This window comes from Eucyclogobius newberryi, unplaced genomic scaffold (assembly GCF_026437365.1).
Source record: "Eucyclogobius newberryi isolate DKJ021-1_F unplaced genomic scaffold, fEucNew1.0.hap1 SCAF_21, whole genome shotgun sequence".
Classification (NCBI taxonomy): Eukaryota; Metazoa; Chordata; class Actinopteri; order Gobiiformes; family Gobiidae; genus Eucyclogobius; species Eucyclogobius newberryi.
In genome coordinates, this window is record NW_027315846.1 from 9,891,007 (window position 1) to 9,909,628 (window position 18,622).

At 37.9% G+C, this 18,622-nt stretch overlaps 1 protein-coding gene across 2 annotated transcripts in view; it reads right to left on the reverse strand.

Moving 5' to 3' along the window:
* Positions 1-18,622, reverse strand: part of sptb (spectrin, beta, erythrocytic) — a 65,799-nt gene that overhangs the window by 35,160 nt on the left and 12,017 nt on the right. For both annotated transcript variants that reach the window (XM_072458205.1, XM_072458206.1), the window contains 13 exons: positions 13,296-13,447; positions 11,953-12,126; positions 9,875-9,972; positions 9,250-9,330; positions 9,047-9,162; positions 8,362-8,474; positions 8,037-8,224; positions 7,272-7,389; positions 6,085-6,243; positions 4,158-4,460; positions 3,230-3,380; positions 911-1,781; positions 190-327 (listed from right to left, as the gene is read on the reverse strand). In XM_072458205.1, the coding sequence (XP_072314306.1) occupies positions 190-327; positions 911-1,781; positions 3,230-3,380; positions 4,158-4,460; positions 6,085-6,243; positions 7,272-7,389; positions 8,037-8,224; positions 8,362-8,474; positions 9,047-9,162; positions 9,250-9,330; positions 9,875-9,972; positions 11,953-12,126; positions 13,296-13,447 (2,662 nt within the window). The remainder of the gene's footprint in view (positions 1-189; positions 328-910; positions 1,782-3,229; positions 3,381-4,157; positions 4,461-6,084; positions 6,244-7,271; positions 7,390-8,036; positions 8,225-8,361; positions 8,475-9,046; positions 9,163-9,249; positions 9,331-9,874; positions 9,973-11,952; positions 12,127-13,295; positions 13,448-18,622) is intronic.

Here is an 18,622-nt window from a genome sequence, read left to right on the forward strand (position 1 = left end):
CCAAACCAATACCTAACCAGGACCAAACCAAGAGTAAATTTGGACTAAGCTGGACTCAGAAATTTGTCCTGGTTTTGCCCCAGTTTTGATCCCGACGTGGTTGAAATGTGTTATATTTAGATTTAGTCGTTTATCTAAAGATTGAATATTTGTACACGTTATGAAGTTTCTGCGGCCCAGTTTACGTACCTTTTATTGAGCCGCGCCTGACAGTCTTTGACCTCTTTGGTTCGAGGGTGTCTGCTTTCCTCCAGCTGTTTCACTGCTTTGTTCACGTGATCCACTCTGGACTGAACGTTGGCCATGTCTTGAGTCAGAATACTTAGTCTAGAAACAAAAGAATGAGCTGTTACTCACCGTTTAAACACAAAGTGTATTGTATTAGCCCCACTGCTATAAGAGTAAACAAATTGTATCATTAGGTAGCTTGAATCTTTTGTGATTTTGAACTATTTGTTGAAGTTACTAATGTCTTGAATGTTTTCAGATTATTGGCAAGAAAATAGGGAAATGTAGGAAATGTAGCTTTAGTCAATGATGTTTTTAAAAAGCTTGACAACTCTTCATGGGTTTCAACTCTTAAACAAAAAATTCTTACCATTCAAAATAATAAAATATGTTTTTTTTAATTATTAATTGCTATAGAAATTAATTCATCACTCTAAAACTGTTAATAATAATTCAAAATAGGCAGAGGTTTGCATTTGTCTAATTCTTCTCAGTGGTGAACATTAATAAAAAGTTATTTCTATTTCATATAATGTTTCTGGCACCTGTGAAATTGTTAAAACTGTCAAAGTAAAACAGACCCATTTAAAGACAATAAATTAGGAGATGTAATCAGTTTGTTGACATGTTCCGGCTGCTGACTGCGAGCCATCATCAGACGTGTCCAGAGCTGTTTTATCACCTGTTTTGTATGACCTCCAGATCCTCCAGTTTCTCCGGCACGTCAAGCCCGACCAGCCACGTCTCCTTCTGTCCCATCCACAGCTCGCAAGCGTCGCTCTCACTGAAGATCGTGTACAGCGCCATCGTGTTGTCCAACTTGTTCTGCCTGAGGTCAGCGAGGGTCAAGAGCTCCATGTACAAATCCTTAATATCCTTCAGCCTCCTCTGAATATCCGGCGTGTTTTGGAGCTCCTCTGGCAGCGCGTTGGCTTGTTTCGATAGCGCCTCGATGGTGGCCCCGTTCTTGATGGTTTCGTTTCTCAAATCGTTGTGCTTTTTCAGTAGTCGCTGCGTGGTGTATTCATCGTTCCCCACGTCGTCGCTGGTCATCTGCCGCTTAGTCTCCAGCAGCCACGCCTTGAGGTCGTCCGCGTCGCCTTGAAATTGGAAAAATCGTTGCGTGTCTTGCAGGTTTTGTTTGCGAAACGCGGCGAGCTCCTCCAGCTGGTTCCATTGTCGCTTGATGTTGTTCATGGATTCTTGGACTTTCGGGGCGTCAAAATGCTTAGCCTGGACCATGTTATCGCCTTCAGCTAAAATCAGTTGTAGGTGGTTTCGCCGGGCTCCGAGTTCGTCCTCAAAGGCGCTGTGCTTGCTCTGGAGGATGGAAACACTGGTGAGATCTTTGCCGTAGTCCAGAGAGGAGAAGATCTGCTCCTTCTCGCGGATCCAGCTCTCCAGCTCAGCCACTTCCCAAAGAAAGGTCCAAAAGCGACGGGACTGTTCCAAACGGGCTCTCCTCTGAGCCGCTAGTGCGCACAGCTCCTGGTAACACTGATCCAAGTGCTGGACCCGGCCCCGGATCACCTGAGGGTCGCATGGTTTATAGGCTGGAACAAAGAACAAAGTAGTAGTTACGTGACTTTGTTCAAATATTGTGAGCGAGCTTTAAAGGTTATTGAAAATTAAAGTTTACATTATATAACTTTTCAAAACTGCAGTCATAAAGAGTGTAATGCATTTATAATTTTGCACTTAAGTAGGTGAAAGTGTTCTGAAGAATGTAAATATTCGATTGTGAATTGACTAGTTTGGCCACAGTAATTTTATAACTTGGTTTACGGATCCGCCGCACTTAGATTATTGATTTCTACAATATAAATAAAATAAATTATTATAATTTTTTTTTTTTATAAAGTACCGCCGACAACGCAAAATAGAATTAAATGAAATCTAAAAAGAGGTATTAAGTCAAAAGATAAGAGCGCGTGAAGCAATTCCGTCTCCCCCCCTCCTCCCGTGGTGCCTTTTGGGAAAACCCGGAAGAGAAAATCTTTTGAAATTATATTTATATTTATATTTATATTTATATTTCGCCCGCCTGTTCAATATGTTTCATTTAAAAATCCGTAAACCAAGTAATAAAATAACTGCGGCCTTTGGTGAGAAAAAAAAAAACGCTAACTAACCCTTTTTCAAGTCTAGATAATTCATTATATTTGCTTATTCTTTTAGATTTGTGCAACGTCATTAAATATACTTCAAATTGCCACTTGCTTCAACACCGACATTCCATTTGACTTCAAATCCAAGTATCTCAGACGTCCAGTAAAACTCCTACAATGGAAGCGATAGATGGATACCTTTGGAATGTACATTTACATTACAAGAGACTAACTTTTGCAGTGAATATGAAAATGGATCCATTTTCCAGACACTGAGACGGAAACAAAAGGGGACTAACTTTCTATGGACGACTCGCTTTGTGTTTGTCTTTTCACTCTGTGTCTTGTTCTGTTTTTTTGTGTTTGTTCTTTTTGTATAATACAAAAATAATAATTAAAAACAAAACAACGTAATGTTTTGAAATTAAAATAAGCTAAACAGTAAAACTATATTAAATCCTCCGTAGTTGTGATTCACCTGCTGGGAACCTTTATTAATGATAACACCTCGGAAAATATGCCATACTTTTTACCCTCCACAACATTGTTTACTCTTCCCTGTTTTAAAAAGCAGACAGCTACTTCTTCAACACATGAATATATTGAGCAGCACCTGACATGGCACTTTCTCATAGAGGGATTTTTGAGGCTGAATAATACATCTGGCCACATCCACAAAACAATAGAACGCCAACCCAAAGCCTCTCTACAGTTAACCCCACTTACTGCCCCCCTATCGGTTTCTAGGTTGTATCTAAGTCTATAATTTAGTCATATTCAAACTAAGTACATACATCTGGTAAGAACTGATTCAGAAATGATGCCTTAATTAAGCAGCGCAGTCAACCCATAGCACGGTTGCCAAGTAGGGAAGCAGTAGTTGGCAGGCTTACTATCTCCGTTAGCAAACTTGAGAGCAGCTGCACTGGCGCCCTGCACTCGCTCCGCCTGCAGCGCGATGTCGTTCTCCAGCAGAGCGTGTTTCTGAAGCAGGTCCTCCACTTCCAGCAAGTGCTTCCCAAAGTCTGGAAAGAGCAGTCGGGCCTGGGAAGAGGAAGGAGATGGAATACTGAAGGGGTTTAAAAGGAAAGAATTGCTTAATCACCCAAAACTGTATGATAGGGTTGAAGTGTACCAAAGTGTTTTTGGTAAGAACTATTTCAAGGTTAGGGTTAATAATTTGATCATCTATTATTTATATTTGCACTTTTTTGTGTATGTTTGCATTTGTATTAGGTTCTCGTGGACATTTTTGAAGCAGAAAGTGGACTGAGCACCTCACTTTAAACCTCTTTGGAATATACCACAGTTAAGTTGCTAAGTGCTACCACATGATAGCACTTAGCATGGGGTACTTAAACTTAATTTGAGTGTGAAATATTTGTAATAGAGATGGTATTGGTATGCTTTTGTAGCTAATTTTAAAATCCATAGTGAGGCCCACACGTTTATGTTATGTTATAGTACGCTTTATAAATGAATTATAACAACATTTATTCATCTGGGAAATAAAATCATTAGTCATAAGATTGTGTAAATCTACAGTCATTAGAATCAATTTTTACTGTTTAAAAAGTTAAAAACTGGCAAAAGACACATAGACTGGGGCAGTTTAGATTATCTTATATTTTCAGAATATGGGCCGATACCAATATCTGGGGAAACTCTCCAATATCATCAATATCCCAAATAACCAATAACTGATAAACCAGCCGATCATTTTCTCCACTTCGTAATGTACAGCAATCTTTCACAATATACTAGAACAGACTGCTTTCCACTTTCCCACCACCAGGGGCGCATGTCACAGCCGCACACTACCTTCATCTCATCCATCCAGTTGATGATGTGAAGCATTTCTTGGAAGATCCTTTGTAACGTGAGGTTCTTGTCCAGGCGCCCCCTCCTGGCCTTGAGCAGCTCCTGCAGGTAGTCCCACAGCCTCAGGATGTTGTCTTTCCTCACGTCGATGCGTTTGGCGTCATGGTAACGCTCCGCCTCCAGCTCTTTTGAGATGTTCACCAAAGCCTGAACGCGCTCCTCGTACGCCGCTATGTCTGTCTCTATGGCGTCGTGCTTTTTCTTCGCCGCCTCCACCGCTGGAAGGTCATAACCAAAATTATCCTGCAATAAGGCATTCATGTTAAGAAACAAAAAGAATGGCAAGATAATATCAGAGCATCAACAGATTAATCTCTCTCTTAATGAGTTTGATTTTGTGCTTGCAGCTGGCACTTTCTTGTTAGTGTGATTACTTGGTGTTTTGGAGCCAAGCTGTCTCACTGTTAATGAAGATGTGCGCAAACAGCCCCTCGTCTCAACCAATTAATTTAAAGCATGTCATTTTCAATTAGTAAACTTCAATGCGCTTTGAATTAAGAAAGATAAGATGATACCTTAATCTCAAGAACAATATCAGTGAAGTACATGAGCGTTGAGACCGCTTGCTTATTAATGGTCACAATATTTAAAACAAACAAAACTGCTTGTGTATTACTTTATGCAGCAGGAGTAGGTATGAGGCACGGGGACCAAATGTGGCCTCCTGAATACATTTTTGAGATGATTTTTTTGAGAAACAGGAACACGGGAAACATCTAATCTCACATTATTGTAATCGAAAACTACTTCAGATTGCTTTGTGTATTCCTTCTGCCTTTCTTCTCAAAATCCTGTAAGCTTTTCCAACAGTTATTAACTTTGTGGATAACTCAATGACAAATTTTGAAGCATAATATTTTGCAGCAGGAAATAGTAATATTGAAACTACTTTATGTCATTGAAAAGATCATCTCTGAAAACTTTTTTAAAAATGTACAATATGGTTGAATATAAACTGCAATAAATAAATGGCAGAATTAAACACTTGAGTTAGTTAGTATCTATCAGAGTCATATAGGTTATTTATTCAACCCTCATGCATTATTGTATTACAAAAAAAAAGAAAATTTCCCCAGTAAAGAAAATGTACACATGAGCCCCTAAAAATGTTGTTCCATCTCTCATTTACTTAAGTCAATAATGTCATTATTGAGACAGGCAATCGATTTTGAATAGCATAAATCATGCTTTGGTAACTTAAAAGAAAAATAAGTAAAAGTAGATATTTACAATTACTCAAGATATATGCAGCCCATTGTATTCACTATACCAGCCAGTGGTCATAATGTTTTGCCTGATCACTGGCAAAAAACATGCATTAGACAAAAACATCGACAAAAAGACTAGTGGAACAGCCTAATTCTTTATATCTTCATCACACTTTTAAAAGCCTTGATAAATTAACACATTGTTGACTGACTCAGGCTTAATAACTACACCCTACGCATAACTCCCAACCCTAGTTACTAAGTCATTCTTAATAAACTGTTCTAATTCTATCTTTGTCCATGATTTTTTTAAGGCTAATGAAGGTGTAGGTATTATAAGGAGTTACCAGGTTGTAAAAATGTAAAATACTGATCAATGCTAAAACTAGTATCAAGACTAGATACTCATTACTCATTTGTATCAATCCTCAAAAAAACAGTTTTATTTTGATCAAATCTGACCTTTAGAATGGCCTCAATCAGAACTATTCATACTCTAATTTTGTGTTGAAAGTGTGTTGAAAGTTCTGTTTGGTTTTATCATCCCTGTTGTTATCAATATCGATATCGACCATGAAGCCTTTTCCTCAGTATCCAAGTAAAGTTTGACGTCCGCGGCAACACCATCATGAGTCACCGCGCGCTGCCTAATGCCGTACCTGAGCAACGAGTCTCTGGTTCTCGAGGAGCCAGGTCTCCCTCATGGCCGCCTTCCTGTCAAACCTGCGAGCCATCTGCTCCAGCTTCTCCTGTCGGATCAGCTCGTCTCTCAGGACCCTCTCGCGCTCGTGTTCGGCCCGCTCCAGACGCTCCCAGGCCTGCGCGCACATGATGAGATGGAGCGGGAGAATTGGCATCAACCGTTTCCATGACATATTTTCGTATGATGAGAAGTTTAGAGGTCATTAGCGCAAGCGGAGCGTAACGTCGAAGCGTATGAGTGAGTTTTGGACGGCACTTCTTATCCAAATATGACAAACCATAGATTTCTAGTCATGTATTTTTAAAGGTTCCTGCGCGTTTGAGTCAGTGCTAAATGTTTCGAGACTAAAGCTCCCTTCACACTTGGCTAGAGCCCAGTTTAGTCTTGATTTATACTCCCAATTGTGATGCGTGTGAAAGTGTGAACAAGCCCTAACTAACCAACATTTTCCCAAACTTATCATTTATACCTTGCTTTTGTATTCTATGATGCCACTGTTATATTAGTACATTGCTGTCTATGGTTAAGATAAGATGAGCCTTTATTTGTCCCACAATGGGGAAATTCCAGTGTTGCAACACAAAGTAGGCACAGAAGTAGATAATAAAAAACACTCTTATAGAAAAACTCTTATAAAAAAAACTCTTATACTATATAATAATAACAATAATGACACTCTTATTTACAGCTGTTATATGTATATAATATACATATAATATAATGTATATATTGAAATGATGAAAACATGAATATGATTGTAACATGGTTATGATTATGTTACTAATTACTATACTATTTGACTGACAGACAGATACATACATAATTTCATAATGGACTCATGTGGCTTAATTTACACCAAGTATCTTTAAAACTTTTCACATGCTTTACTGGCCATACTGTGTACTTTTAGACTATTGCACTTTTTGGTGTTTTGTGCCCTCATATATCTCAACCCAGCTGTACATTTCCATACAATGAAAATGCCTGTTGTTAAGTTAGCACATCCTTTATAAATGTGTAATAATTAAATGTTCAAATAATAACATGCTAATAACACATTTGGCTGGACTGTAAATGTGCCTGTCTTCGTATTCCATCGCGAGGGAATGTGAATCGAGTGTGTGTTCAGTGAAATGCTCTCACCCTGTTGATATCGGAGACCAGGGCCCCCTCTTTGGGCGTGTAGACCCTCTGGTTGTTGGCTCTCATCCGGCTCTGGATGGTGAACAGAAGCACCTCCAGGTTTCCCTTCTCCTGGAACCTGCACAGGAATAGATAATGGACTATTAACTGTATCATTAAGCAGAAGAAAGAGGGGATTTAGTGACATCTACTGGTGGAGATGTGCATTACTAAAAACAGAACATTCCTGCTTCTCGTGGACAGGTCAGCGCACTGCCTGGAATGTTCCGCAGTATGGCATTGTGGTCAGTTACACATGTTTTATCCACAGATTTGACCAGTAACTTGTCATGTCACCTGCTTGTCTCCATGGAAATAGATATGTGCAATGCCATACCATGAAACATTCCAGGCAAAGCAGTGACATTTTCAGGGAGACAAGCTGGTAGCGGACCCTCCACCTCCATCAAAGTTTGAAATGTTACTTTTAGATGATTAAAAATGAATCACTATTGAGTAGAATTTCATTTCATACCAGTAAAACGGGCATAGTTAAGAGTTACCATCCGCTCAAATATTCAAATCTTAAGTAGACACAAGATGAAAAGGTAGAAGTGTTTATAAAATGCATTGTTTTCTCCACTTTGGTCACAATGGAAAGACCGGACTTAATTACTGTACATTAACTCTGAATAAATGAAGTTCATTACAAGCGAGGTAAACACTGAAGAGAGTAGGACAAACAATCGATCTCCATTATAACCGTATCCAACACTGCTGCCTTACTTGGGTGGTTTCTCGACAGTGCGGTAGGTGTTGAAAGCCTGAAGCTGCTGCTGGACGCCGGTCAGAGAGTTGGCCAGTTTTCGGTTGTTCAGGATTATTATGGTCTGTTCGATCCACTTCAGCAGATCTGAGCCCAGGGTCTCGTACTTGTCTATCATCTTCTCTGTCTCAATGGCCTGATCCAGGACCTGAGGGTGACATGAGGAGTGGTAGTAGTAGTAGTAGTAGTAGTAGTAGTAGTAGTAGTAGTAGTAGTAGTAGTAGTAGTAGTAGTAGTAGTAGTAGTAGTAGTGATAGTTGTAGATGTACTTAATAAACAGCATACCTTTCCCACTCTCTTCCCTTCGACAGCGAGTTGCTTCATCTTGGAGAAATAGTGGTAAAAAGCCACAACATAAGTGATGATGGACTTCTCGTCGGGGTTTTCTGTGAACACATCTGTAACACAAACAACCGGGTCAATTTAAAGTAACAATATGACACTTTCAATAACTATAAATGAGCATTAAGCTTTCTCAAAATAATATGTTACGCCTCAACATTTTGGGATGAGGGAAAACACATTTACCGTATTTTCCGCACTTAAAAGCCTTTATTTTCTCAAAAATAATGACAGTGCGCCATATAATCCAGTGCGCTTTGTATATGGATTCCTTCAGGTTGTGCTTACTGACTTCGAAGTGATTTTGTGTGGTACATGTTTTGTTTTGCTTAATGCGCCTTATATGAATTTACATTGGCAGTGCGCCTTATAGTACAAAAAATACGGTACTACAATTTGTTAGTTTGTAAGTTGTGTTCAGGTATTTCCATTTCTTTTTACTTGAATTCTTTGTGGGGTAAATTGTTAACTTTCATTTCAGATATTTGTGCAAGGTGGATACTAGTAGAAAATTGGATAGTAGTTGAAAATTGTCTTTGTTTTTTTTTTTTGGGGGGGGGGAAATAATTGATACATTAACAAATAAATGTAAGTTTTCAAATGATTTCTGACATGATTTCTTTCTCACCTTCTGGGTCTAAAAGTTTTGTCACTCCAAGCTTCTGCTCAGCCACATTGAATGCATTCTGGAGGTTGTGAGTCGGGTTGGACCTCCTCAGAGTCTTGTACTCCACAACATCCGGCCTGAAAGATGAACATTAAATATAACACAGAGGCAGGCTGTTTATGTCTGCTTACACTTGGGACAGTAGGTTTAGTCGTTCATCTCACCGGTGTTTGTGTATGAGAGCGTTGAAGGCCATGCCATCTTTCCAGCTGGTGGTGAAGTTTGTTATGTTCACGTTGGGATATCTGCAAAACAGTAACCAGGAGACGTCAGTGAACCGACAGAGACAAGACTGACGAGATTCTGGTTTGGATCAATGACAGGGACACGTTTTAGCTCTCAAAACAAGTCCTGTGTGGTGCTGAAGGAGCCATTTTGCTTGGTTAATGCTACCAAATAATGCCAACAATTCAAAGGTTTTATACCTGCTTTATATTTTACAATACAGTTGGGCAGTTTTACAATTGTAATCCATATGTTACTTAACTTAAAATTGCATATGTATGGAAAAACTATTCATGCTTTCACTGAGATGGATGAAATGCTGTCCTCTTCTGGTAACTATTACAAATGTTGAAATTGCTTTTTTGCAGCACAGCTATTGACTACTTTAACAGATAAACGCTTTGTCGGGAGGAAATTTCCTACATTGATATGATCTAAATTAATCTATGAACATTGTATCGTCTATTGCTCCATGATCGTTCGGATGACATTTGCATGTTTTTAATTAGGCACCTCATTTGATCACATTAGATTTCATTGATAAAAGCAGTGTGCCCCACTCACCCGGCGGTCTTCATCTGGCACCAGAGCAGCAGAGCATCTTTAGCTGAGCGCGTTTCCTTTTGGTCGGCTTGGCCCATTTCCACAACAATGTCCTGGATCTGTGAAAACAACAGCACATCACATCTGGGTGGTTAAAAATGGATTTACATAACAGCCCTGTTCCTTAGATATGTTCCTCAGACACAAAGATAACTGGAGCAGCTTGTGACTAATCTGACACGACAATGGGAATGATTTTAAGTGGCCTAAATATCTTTAATGTGCTATAGTTTTTAGATGAGGTGTTGTTGTTTACATAAATAGAGGTTGTCATCTATTCATATTTTACCTATGTTACCTGGCTTAAGGGCTAATTCATACCATAATTATGATTTGAAATACTACTTTATGTTAGTAATAATCAAGATTTGAGTGGAAAACATGTTAATTTGCTAGAAATGCAGTTTTACGTTCCCTATCATGGTCACTTCATGATTAGAGCTCTATCGCCATCTGCTGGCAACTGTGGGGAGTGAAACATGTTGAAATGGCTAAAGAGCGACACGGCTACCAATATAAAGATGTTTTGAAGTGTCAACATTTTGAGTATAATATCAAAATCTTCAGAACTAGTCGAGTGAGTAAACTTGAATAAACATCAGCCCCTATTTATCAAGGAATATTGTAAAATGTATTGTGTATTTGTCTCATTAACCACACAAGATTTTACCAAATTCAAGTCAATCAGATGATGATGCACCCATTTTACAAGTTACTATTTCCAATTTCCACACATGGAGTCAATAATTAGAGCAGTGATGTGAGAGACGAGGCCCAGAGAGACGGCAGCTAAATTTAGTATGCTTTGGTTCTCATTGCTTTAGACAAGCTCCTCTCTTTCTTTTAATTTCTCCCAGATGAATAATGCAAGAGGCCGTATTGTTTGAACTCCAGCACCTAAAAATAACTTGTGTCGCTTGTCAAATTAAAAATAAACATATCGCCTTTTCAAGAGGAGATAAAAGTAAGGAGCAGATGCAGCCTGATGTTTTGGGTGTGTGAGGAACATGGAGAGGACCTGGAGGCAGCATTTCCGGGAAAGAGATAAGTCGGAAAACATCCCTGGGCGCCATGTTAACTGCAGAAATGTAATTAGTGCAATACTTAAACCACGCTGAATTATTGATTTACAGTACATGGGGTTTTTGTCAGAGCTTAGTAGGCAAAGCAGAAAAGCCTGACGAATTCAAATTATTAGCAATTTCGGTATGCTTTGCCACGTTGCATAATACATGAGCCCAAAAATCGGACAAATTCTTAATATTAAGATTTTTGGCATCCGGGGGGGAAATGATAATGTGCATCCTACATTTTTAAAGCTAGTTTCAAAAAGCACTTGCTCCAAACGTCTTAAAATGCACTAATCATACCAAACATTCTTCATAACAAGATATGGACTTTTGGATTACAGTAAGATTGCCATATTCAAAACACATTATCACACGTTTTGTATACAGACTTGCTGGTATACTCATTTTTGAACACATTTTGAAATACATAAATGTAGTTTTGCATTGTCATTTTACAGAATTTGTTGAGCTTTGATCAAAATGTGTGTAAAAATGTTATTTTGTTCCCTGAATTCTGTCTGTTTCTGTTTGTTTCTGTTTCTTGCTTTGTGTGGTTCATATGGGAAAACAATCCAAACCTTTTTATAGCGTCTTTCCAAATGTTTGTGTATGATTTATGTATCCGTTGTATGATTGTGTATGATTTATGCTTCCGTTATCTGTTGTAGCGTTGTCAAAATATTAACATTTCAATATTTTTTAAGGCTGTTTTAGCAAATCACCAAAGCAAGTTCCTATTTTTGTGAATTTTGTTCATTGACAATGACAATAAACCTTTCTGATTCTGATTCTTCTAGTTTCTACAATATTACCATGCAGACTTGTTACTTGTTCATTGTCTGCTTGTCTTATACTGACAGATTTATTTTGTTTCTTTATTTGATTCACGGTACTAACTATTTTGTCAAGGATTTTTGTGGCGCTTTGTGAGGCCCCTGTTGTCGTGAGCAGTGAATTGGGGAGCAGTACCTGGAATCGGAGGATGATGGTCCAGATGAGGCCGAGGATGAGGCGGTGGTTGCCGTCGACGATGTCATGTGACCCCATGTTCTCGAGGTGAACGCGCTGCTCTTTGAGGAACTGCAGCGCTTTGTCCACGTTCTCAAGACAGTGGATACGCATTCGCCCTTTAGTCGGTTTGGGCTGGAATTATAGAAGAGAGGTTTTATTATAAGCAGTGTATTATTCCTCATACTAATTATCTTTGACACAGTGGCCAGTAAGTGATTCAGTCCCCACTCACTGTTTATTATTCAAACATCAATTGTAAATCTAATTACAATCTCAATGTTCGTCAAATACAGCACAGTTAGATATTTACTGTCCCAGGCAAATACATAGTAATGGCGAAAAAGGACTTTTACAGTAGGTATTTATAAAAAAAAAAAGGTGTTATTATAACAAGAATTTAAACCAAACAATAACCATTAGAACCCTCTGATGGTTATTTTTACTATGGCATATAAATCTGAACTTTCAAGAGGAATAATATCTAAATGTATTAATAATCTGGACAACCATTTGACTAAATATATTCAAAAATAGAATACGTAATTTTGTTTTGACGATGAAGAGTGGGAAATTATATGTACATCTCAATGAAAGACCTCAAAATCACATTTAGAGGGAATTTAGTTGGAAAATGTATGGTGTTTTTTCATAACACAATGTCAAAGCTCCAACTATTCACGGAAATTCAAGGAAATGCTAACGTGGAGAAATTGTGGCAGCCAAGAGGCAAACCATTATCATGTGTTTTATGATTGTCCTTTTGCTCAGAAATATTGGACTGAGATATAACAAGCCGTCGCAAACTGTTTTCAACACTGTATTCCACTGGGCTTCAGAACTAAGTATTTGAGCCTCAAAACTCCTGCCATGGACACAATAATATGACATATTTGAAACATACACCGGGCTGCAGGGGGAAAAAATGCCATGAAAAAGAAATGGATGACACAACTTTCATCAACGATCAAGGACTGGAATTACATTATAACATTCATAAATCTAAAAAATGGACTGAAATTTAGACTTTTTATTTTATACATGTTATTTCTCCTGCTTCTTCTCTCTCTGTCAATTCTATATTGAGTTTTGTTCTGTTCATATGCTTTAGAAAATATATATATTTAAAAATAATAATAATAAAGTACTATGTCACAATAGCTTTTTCGTGGATTAAATATATGCTGCTATTGGGCATGACAAAATATATTGAATTGAACTTTCCACCTCTGGAAATCTTCACAAAAATGACCCTAAACATTCATGGAAACACGTACACAATATTACCATGGACTGTAACTCACCAGCTTCTCTCCGGACAGCACCTCGAGCAGTTTGATGAGCATGCGGCCGTCTCGCAGGTCCAGATACAGGTCAGAGATACGACAGCCGACCCGGGACAGGATGGAGTTGACCCATTTAGTGAAGGTCTTCTTCTGCACCGCCTCACGTTCATCTGAAAGGCAGTTTGAATAAAGCAGACAGTATATCTTGTTGTTTGTACAGTACATAGTATATATGTCGACATGTATTTTAGATTAAAATCCTATGGTTCGGTGTAATTATGGTATTTTTAAGGCGCACTATGTTGTTTTTTTGTAGTGAAGGCTCTGTCATCGGCCTGTCTCATGGAAATGTAGATGCTTTGACAAGAATGTTCTAAAGTCTAGCATTACATTTACAATCATCTAGCATTTATTTCACTACAGATGTTTTTATAGCTCTCTCCAGATCTGATTTGTTACTTGGCCTTTTCACTTCCGCTTACAATTTGATATATTCTACAAGTCTACAATTTTATTTGGCCACATTGCCTCGTCAATCTGTGTAATTCTTAGTGGGCAGTGATTCAAAGTCCAGTCACCCCTCTCATTAGCACAAGGCACTTGCCATTTGGCAATGTCTAAAGTTTCTCAAATCTGCCGAATGTGCCAAGACGGGAGGGAAACCTTATGCCATCGAAATGTCAGTAATTTAGGACGATGACGTACAAATTTCAAAGCAAAAAAGAGAAACCCAAGGGACTATTAAAAGCAAGAGATAAAATATAGGATGGATTTGGGGCAGATTGGGAAAGATGTGACAGGATAAATACATGCTTTATGAAACAGATGCGTAACGATAAGGAATTCAAAACATGGACAAGTTAGAAAAGTATTTAAACAACATTATGTGCATCTGTAATACCAACTCTTATCAATATAGTCTTGTGAGGCTTGTAAAACTGCATATTTTAGTTTTTGGGCAGAGAAGTCAAATATATGGGCAGAGGGCTCCTGATCAGACCTATTGAAGTAGCAATCTAAGGAAAAGTAGGTTCCGTGCAAAAAACAGGATGTACAGTACAATATACAGATGAGATTATACACAACCCTGGAATAAGCAATGACTTTTAGGTTGGAAACAGATCACGTAAAGCAGCTGATCTTGTATGCACTCCACACCTATCATTTCCAGTTTATTTACCCTCCAGCGTGCCCTTCCACAACCTGTTCATTCCTCTGTCCAAATGTGTCTAAGCAAGAGCGCATCCCAAATGATGAGGAATAATAAATTATTTAGACTGGAGGCAGTGAACAAGCAGCTTTAATGTAATGTAGTCTGCAAAAAGAGGGAGTTACAAGACGATGGGTGTGTAAGGGCAAGACTTAAATTAGATCATTGAACAGAGATACTACAATCCCGCTGGAAATATGAAAACGCTCACTGTCTAGCAACATCTTAAATTCATCATACATATTGTTAGTATTTAATTATATTAGAATGGGAAATGCAGGTTGTTTTGCCTAGTGAAAATGTAATGCCTTTTGGATATCTGAATGGTAAATATATGCTGGAATTAGTGCCAACAATAGATGTCAGGGTGTAAATGTAGGCCTGTGCTGTCAGTTCATTTATCAGTTGTATCCATTTTAATCTGTAAACTATTGGTCACATTAGTAGTAACAACTTCCCAAAAGACCCCAATAAATTAGGCAGCAAAATATATCTAATCATATTGTTAACAAGAAGTCAATTTGGAAATAGAGTTGTCATGATACAAAAAATGTAATTTCAAACTTGATTTGTATACTAAAAATACCAACTCTAATATAAAACTGGAAACTAGACATTTTTAAGCAGCATCTTGATAATGATATTCAGACGATATTATGTCAAAACAACCGCAATGTGTTGAAACATGCCTTTAAACATATTAGTTGAGTTTAAATATGAAACAAATGTGAAATGTCTGTAAAAATGTATCACAAAAGTACAGTCATATCACCTTATACCTCTAATTGAAAGTTTACTACATCACTTTTTTTCATCTTTATTTTTAATCAGCTGTTTTTGATGTTTTTTTAACTACAAATGATATACTCAATATTCAAATTGAGTTTGAATCCCAGCTCTGACAATTTGCTGCAATTGTAATTTGACCAAGTGACCTTAATACTAATCAAGGCTTTAAAACTATTCTAGAAGGTGCAGCCCAGTGGTAGAGTGGTTAAGGCGGCAGCACATATGCCAGGCTCCATGTGTCGTGAGTTCATATCCTGCCTCTGACAATTTACTGTATGTCCTCCCTTCTCTCTCATCCCCATTCACACAGCTGTCCTGTCTAATAAAGCCAACTTTTGCCTATTTTTGTCCATATCGATTGTTCAAATGACTAATTTTGAAGCTATTTTCAGTATTCATTAGTATCTGAGTAATGTTTTTTAACAACCTGCAATGAAAGAGACGGTGTTAGGGTTTTAGATGCAAGAACGAACTGCATGAGGTCACTTAAGATCAGCCTGAGAGTAACACAGACTTATGCAGACACCATTTTTCAGGTTTGGCCCAGAGGGAGCAGAATGGAAGAAATAGACCAAGACACTGACTCTGCCTCACTCCTGCTGCAAGGAAAATGACCCAGTCACAAGCAGAAAGCTCCTGTTCTAAGCATCAAAGAAACCAGGAGCTAATAGTATGTAAAAGAAGCACATGGCGGTGGTTACAGTAAATAAATCATGTTTGGTTGTGCTGAGCCAAGCAGAACAAAGGCGCTCTCGGCTCCAATACAGCTGCATTAAAAAGTAAAAGCAATTCAAACATGTAAATAACTTAAAAGGGAAAGTTAACGTGAGTTAGCATCAAAGGAAAACACGCATGGACTTTCAGACCAACTAACAAGTACGCAACTAATCTTGGAATGTTCCACAGTATGGCATAAACTTAGGCATAAAAAAGGGACTGTTTGTATTTATTGCTAAAATATACCTCTCTACAGATCTGACTTGTATTTTGCCCTGCTATGTCCTGCTTGTATCCATACAAGTTAAATCCAATAATGTGGAACATTCCACATTTATTTTATTTACTTTTTTCCCTTGCTATTTTAGTGAGCAAACGTGTTACATTCCGAAATTGTGTTATTATGTATCAAAATGTCTTTTTATTTTACATTAATTGAATTACATTATTGTTAAGTATTTGCCAGATTTTACGTGTCAATTAAGCTCAGCACTGAAATGTATTAATCTCATTTGAGCATCAAATTTACTCATTTTCATTTGAACCCAAATACAACACTAACATCTTACTCTAACAACATTATGTGAAGTGGTATTGAAACTTTGAAGTGTCTGCTACTGCTACATCCCATAGGACAAACTAGAAACGTTTCAATAAATTAAACATCTCAGTTGTTGTAAGTCTAATTTTTGTCACATTTTTGGAGATGCATTGTCCCGTGATGTTCGCCCTCTTTCTCTTTCTCCGTATCATTGCGAGCCCAGCACCACATCACCCTGTTCACATGCGTTTACTAACTTTCACTCCTTGACTTTAGCAGAGCCCATAACTTATTCATGCTGATGGATTTTCCCTGTATACGACGTACTCTGTCTTTTCCCATAGTCAGCGCTAACACGCAGTAGACTTATAGTTTCAGACTGCCATTATTATAGAGTTATTGTCAAAACCACCTGTCCTCCAGCTAAGGGACCGTGTAGAGTTGATGTCTAAGGAAGAAAAACACCTGTATTTTGAATTATGAACATGGACCACACCTTGTCATACATATGAAATTGTAACAGCCCACTACACAAAAAAAGTGAAGTATGAAAGCTACGTAGTAATTTATCAGCATAAGACCCATCATTTTATTTATAATGTATTTCTCAAACTTTATAAACTGTAAAGTCAGACAGACATATTGCCAAATTTGAGGTTTGCAATATATAATTCTAAATAAAAATGGTTGTGTCTTTGATATTGGTTGGCTGTTGGTGTCTTTAAACTCTTCACATTTTTATGAAAAGTCTATGGGGGATGGGAAACATACTTTGATAAGCTTTGAAGTGGCTGTTGAGCTCCATCATAGAAATAGCTTTTTGCCTCCTGCTGTCAAATTGGTTCTAGTTGAAAATGTTAACTCCAAAGTAAACATGCATTAAGTATAAAAGGTATGTTTGATGATTTCTGAGGACCAATCACTTCCGTGTGGCGGTGAGGCTTGGTGGTGGTGCATGTTAGGGACTAGAAGGTGCGCTTAAAAGAGGCATGCTTGCTTTGGAAAAACGTAAAAGTCACCAAAATATTGCTTAAATCAGTTTTAGGTTTTTGTAAATTCTCAGTTCTTGGATAAATGACCATCTCTGCCCTTTATAGACCGGGAAAAGCCATGGAAAAGTAGTTTGATGGACCCAATATGGCGCCGAATGCCCCAACATGTGCGCTGACTGCCCTGCTGCATGACGTTAGTTGTCAAGAAAACTATAATAAACTGCACTTGCACATATTACAAAAGCCTTTTATGAGAAAACTTTTATGAGAAACGGTTTTCATAAAAATGCCCTCTTGTCTTGTAAGCAATGTCCAAAATACACAAACAAACATCATTATGATAATTATCAGTCCAATCGAAAGCATTTTCCCTGCATACCTTAGTTTTTACAATTCAAACAGCTAGGGATAATATACAAAATGATGTTACCCTATAAAATAAAAACTAAAAAAAGCCTTATTCGTAGACTACAGTCCGTGCCATTCTTACAACTAGTGGCCAACTGGAGTAGTACAACAACAAAGCAATAAAGCTATTCACCATTAAAAAAAAACACAACTCTGCAATCTGAACATTATAATGTTGGGGAGCATTTTTTTCATCTGCCACATGTACATCTTTGGCAGACTAAAATGTATACATTCATACAACGTTTATTTATTTTTTAACCTTTGTTTAACCAGGTAATAACCCATTGAGATCTAGACCTCTTTTTCAAGGGTGACCTGGGGAATGAAGACAGCAATAATTAAAACAACTTACCGGTAAGTTGTAATAGAAAATCTTTTGGCATACATAAAAATATCCTCCAAATTCCAGTAAATGATGGCGCACAAGTAAAATGTTGAGCTTCAAGTGCTTTATAATAAAATAGTTTACCAAAAAGGATTAATACTTTGACAAAAAGGTCAAAGATTAAGGCTTGTAAGAGTGTCAAAACAACATGAATTAAAGCTGGACAGATGGACCTTAGCCTAGTTAGACCTTACCTTGGATCAAATCGAGGAGTTTGTTTTGGCTGGTTTTCTTATTACCGTGTAGTTTTATTATTGTGGGTGTGTCCATCTCTATCTCCCCTCCTTCCCGCCTCGATCG